The 8,765-nt window shown below is 38.8% G+C and overlaps 2 protein-coding genes across 3 annotated transcripts in view; one reads left to right on the top strand and one right to left on the bottom strand.

Annotated features, from left to right (window-relative positions):
* The window catches only part of nat10 (N-acetyltransferase 10), a 31,667-nt gene extending 31,316 nt beyond the window's left edge, over nt 1–351 (top strand). Inside the window, exon 29 of the mRNA XM_038273895.1 lies at nt 61–351. Coding sequence (XP_038129823.1) covers nt 61–193 — 133 coding nt within the window. The 3' untranslated portion in view covers nt 194–351. The remainder of the gene's footprint in view (nt 1–60) is intronic.
* Nucleotides 323–8,765, bottom strand: part of adal (adenosine deaminase-like) — a 13,306-nt gene continuing 4,863 nt past the window's right edge. Inside the window, exons 3-10 of one of the 2 annotated variants that reach the window (XM_038273897.1) lie at nt 8,707–8,765; nt 8,550–8,637; nt 8,372–8,453; nt 8,171–8,297; nt 4,609–4,689; nt 4,392–4,530; nt 4,219–4,319; nt 323–614 (exon numbers count right to left, since the gene is read on the bottom strand). The exon at nt 8,707–8,765 is cut by the window's right edge and continues 2 nt beyond it. In XM_038273897.1, coding sequence (XP_038129825.1) covers nt 396–614; nt 4,219–4,319; nt 4,392–4,530; nt 4,609–4,689; nt 8,171–8,297; nt 8,372–8,453; nt 8,550–8,637; nt 8,707–8,765 — 896 coding nt within the window. In that variant the 3' untranslated portion in view covers nt 323–395. Of the gene's footprint in view, nt 615–4,218; nt 4,531–4,608; nt 4,690–8,170; nt 8,298–8,371; nt 8,454–8,549; nt 8,638–8,706 lie in introns of both variants that reach the window. The other variant, XM_038273896.1, reaches the window with a different exon arrangement.

The raw sequence follows: 8,765 nt of genomic DNA on the forward strand, positions 1-8,765 counted from the left end.
GACATGACGGGTATGCTTGCTGTGGAAACTTGGCGGTAATGGTGTTTCTTTATCCAACAGTGACAAGAAGAGGAAATGGGAAGGAGGAAACGCCGTAACGAGTAATGGGGATGAGAAGCAGAAGAAGGAAATGAAACATGGAAAGTTCAAGAAACACAAGAACAAACCTGGCAAATTTGGAAAGAAGGCTTGATGGATGCAGACGGACGGACGGACGTGTAGAAATGTTTGTCTGATGATAAAAATTCACTTTTATTTTTCTCCTCAGTGCTGAGATAATCTGTACGACGTTGTAAATCGGCAAAAAAAATGACACATCTGCTCAATGTATTAAACATCTTTTATATTTAACCGTTTTATTTTTGGACTTTATTAAAAGAAAAATAAACCCAGATCTATAATAGATTCTCCTTAGACTCTGGTAACTTCAGCAGACCGGGTCGTATTTCAGTCCACTTCTGTTTGAGCTGCTGCTTCACATCTTCTCCTGCAAAGATGCAATCTACAGCTCGCTCCGACAGCGTCCACACGGCGCCGCGACTCAGGCCGAAGGTGGACGCAGCCAGCTGGTATTCCTGAGACAACTCCGTACAAAATACGCCCTTATCGTCCGTCTGTAACAGAGAAAAAAGAGAAACTTCACGGCTTTAAAGGGATTATTTATCATTTAAATGATCTGCTGGATCCCTTACATCCAGCAATTCAGTAAGTCTTAAAGGAATAGTACACCCAAAACATGATCAGCCTTCATTTTCTACTCCCCCCCATGCTGAACAACACTCTGGAGTACTTTTTTGATATCTCAAATGCATCTGGAGATCTGGGAGGCTTCTTGCTGTCTGCTGACATTCAAATAATGGAGGTCTATGGCGCCCGAGGCAGAAAGGTCCATAAAAGTCCACAAAAAACGTGTCAATATTCCTCCATACTGCTCGTCCAATGTATTCCAAGTGTCCTGAGTGGGTAGCGTCCAGAATTTACTCGAAACGAAGTCATTTAGAATGTTTTTAGAGCATAAACAGTAGTGTATAGGATTTCCTGAAAGCGCGTTCACGAGTCTACGGAAACCGCGGAAGACCAAACCAGATGAAAGTGCGCATTCAGCTCGGCAAAGAACTCATGCTCTTCCTCAACACTGAAGTCCTCAGACATTTTTCTTTCGTTGTTTCTTTCTTTGCACAGGTAAACAGCACATTTCTTCTTCTACGCTTGCATTATCAGCAGAGCAGACACTGAATGCGCACTTTCATCTGGTTTGGTGTGCCATGGTTTCCGTAGACTCGTGAACACGCTTTTAGGAAATCCTATACACTACTGTTTATTCTCTAAAAACATTCTAAAGGACTTCGTTTCGAGTAAATTATGGACGCTACCCACTCAGGACACTTGGAATACATTGGACGAGCAGTATGGAGGAATATTGACAAATTTTTTGTGGACTTTTATGGACCTTTCTGCCTCGGGCGCCATAGACCTCCATTATTTGAATGTCAGCAGACAGCAAGAAGCCTCCCAGATCTCCAGATGCATTTGAGATATCAAAAAAGTACTCCAGAGTGTTGTTCAGCATGGGGGTGAGTAGAAAATGAAGGCTAATCATGTTTTGAGTGTACTATTCCTCTAATTAAACCCATTTATAGGGCAATGTTTTAAATTTTCTTCTCACTCGGAAGGATTAATGGGAGCTAAACTACATAGAAGTTCAGATTTTAGTCGATTAGAACAGCTGTGGTGAAACAGGAGAGTCCCATCGTAAACGTAGACATGTTTACGACATGGAATCCAATCTTTATCCCTTTAAAGCCCGATCCAAGAATAAAACAAAACAGAAAATTACTTTTTTTTTTTTGGTTTGAAATCCTTATTTGGCCTTTTAACAAAATATGTAAAAAGAAAAAACAGAAATACATTTTTGATATTAATAATTTATTACTATGCGATAAGTCAAGATTATTTTTTGTGTAGTCTTCTACTGGCTGTTATCAGTTATATCTGATTGTGTACAATAGGATTTTGAGCAAAATTTTTACCATTAAATTATGCAAAAGGTTTCAGACGCAAAACATTTCAGAAACCGTATGTATCAAATATAATACATTTGGCATTACAGGGTTAACTCTGTAAGGTGGATCTAATCATGAGTCTTAGAAATGTTGTTCTGGGGATCTTCAGGTAAACATGCCCAGAACAACAATCTCCTCTAAATCTTGGAACCAGACGAGACAAAACCTTTTTGGGCCATATTTATTTATTATTTTATTGCTGTAATAACTTCCGAGTATAAAACAATGGCAGACCGCTGCTAATCCAAGGATTCTTTCTATTAAATCATTTAGTTTTTCTTTTAAATTAGGTTATTTTCCTCCATGGCAACATGAACTGCATCGAGGCAATGACGGACATTAATTGTGATTGGCTTCTATCAAAGATTATTACATTATCTTTTAAAAATGAGCATATAAACCTGTTTTAGCCTCTCAACAGGCCACACTGAGAACGCCTAAAAAAGTATCCAAGGTTGATCAGACGATCTTGAGCCTTTTGGATGGATTTGCTCCGCATATCCATCTGGAAACCTTCCATTGAAGTAATTTTGGGAACTGGTTAGCTGATTGGCCTATGTTGGTGATAGACCTGCCAAATAAACCAATCAGATCAACGAAGCATATGACGTACTAACAGAGCGACGGCGAAGAGGAGCCAATTAATAGATCAAACTCTTGCTGAAACCAGTCGGGAGAAGAGCAAAAACATCTTTTCCTCTGAGAAAAGCCTCCAGAGCAGTGTTTTGCTCTTCTTTCAGTGAAGAAATACTCTGTAATTCCCATAAAACTTGCTCGATAGCCATAACGCTAGTTTCATTGGCTGAAGCCGCCATGTTCTTTAGACTGAACTGTCGCGCTTCTCGTTGCGTCACGCCTCAACCCGCCTCAAAGCCAACGCTGATTGGACGTTCGTTTGGTTAACAGCTCCAAATTTTCTTTAACGGAGAGTCTCCAGACTGATTAGCGAGTGAAACCTTGAAAGCTCACGAGATCAGGATGGTCTCACGAGGCTAGTAAAATCGGGTTACTTTGAGAAAATATTGCAGTAAATTTAAAATCAATTTTATTTGTTCTGGGAGAATAAACTATCTAAATCCATAGTGGCATCATCTGGGAGTCAGAAGATGTCACTATTTGCTAGGTGACCATCATTGGATAATATTGACAGAAAAAAAAAAATTTACCTGAAAGAAATTGATAAAATTAGGTGTTCAGGAAAATAAAAAATGTTTAACCAGGTGCACTAAAGAACAGCAATAACCTGCCATCAGAAAATATGCAGCTGTGAGGAGTGAAGGCCTGCATCGCCAGCGGAAAAAAACAGCAGCCTGGTAAGAGGTTAGAACTAGGGATGCACGATATAATCGGCCCCCTATCGGTATCGGCCTTAAAACTGAATATCGGACATCGGCCACCCCACCGATATTTAACCCGATATTTGATCGGCTTCTGAGTTTCTAAAGTCTAAAAAAAAAAAAAAAATACTTCTTCCTCTTCCTCAAAAACTTCTAAAGACGATGGAAAAAATATTGATACATTAAAATATCCCAATATCTTCATATGCTGATATATTGCCTTTTAAAAACACCATATCAATCTCTTTTACTAATGAAATATTGCTATATGTCATCGTTATGCTACGAAATCCCCCGAAAATTCACAAAATTTTGCCATATTTTTATATGTTGATATATTGACGCGGTATCGATCTATTTTACTAACAAAATCTCACAAGAATTTGCAAAATATCACGAGAGTTTGTAACAGAATGATGAAATTTCACGAGATTTTGAAAGTAAAATAGATCGATACCGCGTTTTTAAAAATCAATTTGATATCAGCATATGAAAATTTATTAGAGTATATTATTTTTCAAAGTGTCAGAAATGGATAACAAAACTGCTATTTTCAATGACTACTTATTTTTGTCCAGCTTTAACATCGGTATCGATATCGGTTATCGGCTACATGAGTTTTCAAATATCGGCATATCGGATATCGACCAAAATCCCAATATCGTGCATCACTAGTTGAAACTTTAAAACACAAAGGAATTAGTAGATATAAAGAATACATTTTTATTCACCAAGGTCAACCAAGAGTAAAAGATTAGTAATATATACTGAAATGAAATAGTTTAACTGGATTCAGATCCACCGGAGGTAAAACTTACACAAACAGCACAGGGATGTCCCAGCTGGTACCAGTATTTGAAGTGGTGTTGGGAGTAACTGGACACGGTTTGTCCTTTCACGTTTGATGTCAAGCAAATCTCTACAAGCAAAGAAGGAGATCGGATTAATGAGCCGAAAGCTGCTCTCTGTACTCTGGATCTTGGTGGTTTACCCAGAGGGATGTTACGATCCACCACTCGGTCCACCAGCGACTGAGAACCGCCCATTTCAGGATGCAGGAATGTTCCGTGGCCGATCCGGTCGGGGGGAAGATTCAGCAGCAACTCAGATTCTTCCCGCTGGGAGGGAACCTGCAACCAGATTTATTGCAATAACCGGAGCGTTTCACATCGAGTTCAAATAAAGCTAAATCTAAGGAGAAGACCTACTTCCGACATGTGCAAAGACAACTTCAGTCCAGAGTTTCTGGCTTTTTCCAAAGCTGGAAGAAGATCCCTGCCTCGGCCCACCTTTGAATGAAAGATACGTCAGCCTGATGGGACTGATGTAATGGAAATCCTTTAAAATCCTTCATAATCATCTACCCTAAGATTACACTGCTGTTAATAAATATTGACCTGGGATAATCTTCAATGCGTTTTTCAACACTGATGTTAAATATGAATAATTTCATTACCAAATACAGTAAATATTAAAACTGTAATGCAGTGGTGCTTAAGTCCAGCCTTTGAGAGCTACAGTCCTGCTCAGCATTATTGGCGCCCCTTCATCTTAAGCATGGCTGAGTGAACTTCACTCTTCAGACATAAATGGAAATGTTCAAAAGTTATATCAGCAAGATCTTTCAATTTAAGGTCCAAAATAATTTAAGAAAGAGGGTTACCATTTCAACACAAATATTTTATAATTCCAAAAGACAAAACAGAAAACCAGCATGTGCACCAATATTGACACCCCTCCCTAATATTTGGTTGGCAGCAATGACAGCCTCCAAACGTTTCTTATATTCATCTGTAAGCTTCTTGCACTTCTCGGGTGGCATTTTCTCCCGCTCTTCTTTTGCAATCTGCTCGAGCTCTTGAACATTTGCAGGGTTCCTTTCTCCAATGGCAGATTTCAGCTCTACCCAAAGATTTTTAATTGGATTGAGATCAGGACTCTACGGATCCCCTAAAGGGACATGGAGGGAAAAAATAAACTTTTGCGAGATCCCGCAATACTTTTGTGAGATCTCGCAAAAGAATTGGGGGATCTTGCAAAACTATCTCGCAAAAGTTCTTTTTTTCCCCTCCATGTCCCTTTGGGGGATCAGTACCGTATAGTCCTACGGAGCCCCTAAAGGGAGATGGAGGGAAAAAAGGAACTTGCGAGATCCCGCAAAAGTATTGCGGGATCTCGCAAGTGTATTGCAGGATCTCGCAATACTTTTGCAAGATCTGGCAAAAAATAAACTGTTGCGAGATCTCGCAATACTTTTGCAGGATCTCGCAATACTTTTGCAAGATCCTGAATACTTTTGCGAGATCCTAAATACTGTTGTGAGATCTCGCAATACTTTTGCAGGATCTCGCAATACTTTTGCGAGATCCTGAATACTTTTGCGGGATCTCGCAATACTTTTGCGAGATCCTGAATACTTACGCAACACTTTTGCAGGATCTCGCAAAAGGATTGCAAGATCCTGCAAAAGTATTGCGGGATCTCGCAAAAGTATTCAGGATCTCGCAATCTTGCGAGATCTTGCAAAAAATAAACTTTTGCGGGATCTAGCAAAAGTTTCTTTTTTTTTCCCCCTCCATGTTCCTTTAGGGGCTCCATAGGACTCATTGCTGGCCATTTTAAAAAAGCCAATTTTTTCCCTTTCATCCATGCGTGCGTGGTTTTGGAGCTGTGCTTTGGGTCATTATCTTGCTGGAAGACCCAGGATCTTTGCCTCAAACCAAGCTTTCTTACACTGCGCAAGACATTTCGCTCTAGAATTTCTTCATAATCTTCTGGTTTCATGATGCCTGTGATACGGTCAAGGCCTCCAGTACCAGATGCCGCAAAGCAGCCCCACAGCATTATGCATCCTCCACCATGCTTGATTGTTGGTATGGTGGTGTTTTCTTTAAAGGCTTCATTGCGCCGTCTGTAAACATACCGTTGGTGTGAATTACCAAAAAGCTCCACTTTGGTTTCATCTGTTCATAAAATGTTGTCCCAGAAGGCTTGAGGTTTGTCCAGGTTCTCTTTTGCAAAATGGGTTATTGTATTGTATTTTATTATATTTTATCATAATATAAAAAAAAAATTAGAACTGTAAATTTACAGTCATATGTTTATATTACTCTTTTTATATTTATTTATTTTTGTACTATTTTTCAAGCCTGCACTTTTAAAAAGATGAAATTGTCCAGAGAGCTGTTCTAAACGAAATTTATTTGTCTAAGTCTAATAAAGGCAGCGCTATAGGTAACCTCACCATAAGAACGAGCCAAAGGCAGCCCTCTGCAGTATGGAAGCAAATCGTTGCCATATTTAAAATGAAAAAGCGTTTTCAGAAATGCTTTTTCATTTTAAGAATGTGGCTGCATTGTTTGACTCATTAATTAAATTAGTAATCAATAATCCTGTTTGCTTTTTCATTTTCTTCTTTAACACTGCTCATCCTTTTACTTAATTAAAATGAAAAAGAAAAAGACGTTTGAGATTTATTTTTCAAAATGTACCCCAGCAAATACATGCCAAAATTCAATTTGAAATGTAAAATTTGAAAAAAAAAAAAAAAGCATATCTGGAAATGCTTTTTCATTTTAAATATGATAACGATTGCCTTCCATACTGCAGCACGCATGGCCTCAGGAAAACCGTTCCCCCTCTCAGCCCCCACCACCACCAACCCCAATGTATGTTATGCATTGTGATGGAACAGTTGGTACTGAAACTGAAATCTCTATTGGAAATTAAACCGTAGTTGACAATTAGTAGTTGATTTTTTTTTCTTGTGGATGAGACTCACTCAGAAACAGTCGGCCGATTGTAAAGTTTAGAGGACTGATTTTTATTTTTTAGTTTTATTGTGCTGTTATTGTTCTGTCACAAGTACAGAGCAATGAAATTAACTGTCTGCATTTAACCCATTAACTTTGGGGATGAAGTGGGCTGCCATTTTGCAGCGTCCAGAGCAGGGTGGGGTTAAGTGTGTACTGCAAAAAATAGAAATCTCAATAAGTTTTTTTTTTCTTAAAATAAGTGCGTTTTTCCTTGATTTGAGGAGGTAAGTAAGACACTTTGCCAATGGAACAAGACAATTTCCTTTTAAAATAAGAAAAAACAATTTTATCGTCTTATTCCAAGTAAATATTATCTAACTATCTTATTTTAAGAGTGAAAATACTCATTCCATTGGCAAATCATCTTATTTACCTGCTCTAATTAAGGCTAAATATACTTAATTTAAGCCATTTTTTACTTATTTCTGGATTGTTTTTGCAGTGTAATCTAGTCCGCCACTCCCCAAAGCAGGACCCACACTGGCAGATTATTCCCCTCAGCTGGGATACGAACCCAGACTTCCTGTTTGCAGGACGGGTGACTTACCTATCAGCTAGCCAGGCGCTGATTTAGTGCATTTCTGAAACTTTTGTGTTTTGAGCATCAAAGGCTTACTGATGCTTAAAGGGAGCATGGTGCTGATAGATGATGGTCATAATGTTATGTCTGATCATTTTGAACCGTAATTCTGCTAAAAACACTGAAAGGGGACAAAAACAAATCCCAAAATTTTTTTTTTCCAGCATGTGACTCCAAAATGAGAGCATTATGATTATAACTGGATTAGCAAAACTGGAGGCTGTTATTTCGGAAGCTTTTTTCAAAATCCAACCTGGTGTGCTTTAAAAAACTAAACCTATTTTAGCCAAAAGGGCGGATTTAAATTTAAATTGATCCAAAACAACTTAAAAATGTTTTCGCTGAAATGGAAATTTCGCTGAAAGTGTCCCTAACCGTCGGATCTCCGCTGAGGTCGATTCCCACCACCAAGCCTCCAGACGACAGCATGAACTCCTCGGCCAGCTTCACCGTCTCCATGGCGACTTCAGTCCCATTTCTCCGGTCGATGGCCACCAAAAACCTTTCAGTTAAACTTATTTTTAGTATCAAAGCACAGCTGGTGGTAAACATAGAATAAAAGCCATGATCATTAACCTGACGTCTATGTCCACTCCCTCCTCTTTACACTGCTGAATGGCCTTAATGACGGCTTCCACGTAATTCTTTTTCGTTAATCCTAGGATAAAAAATAAAACCCAACTGTTAACATAAGTAAGATCCAAGACAACGAAGCATCGAGTCAAACCCTCTGGATCCATTTTTAAATTCGTACCTGTGTCTTTCTCTGCCCTCGGAGTGCTTCTGAGCTCAAGATATTTGACATTATCAGCTGCAAACTCGTTGATAACATCTGTCGCCACCTTGATTAGAAATAAAAATCTGTGAGTTGAAATCCAGAGAATGTCATAAAATAGAAGGTAAATTCTCACCATCAAGATGTCCTCCTGTGAGTCCACCAGTTTGTGGATTACTTTAAAGACCTCAAAAC

This window comes from Cyprinodon tularosa, unplaced genomic scaffold (assembly GCF_016077235.1).
Source record: "Cyprinodon tularosa strain WSP-4 unplaced genomic scaffold, ASM1607723v1 ctg898, whole genome shotgun sequence".
NCBI lineage: Eukaryota > Metazoa > Chordata > Actinopteri > Cyprinodontiformes > Cyprinodontidae > Cyprinodon > Cyprinodon tularosa.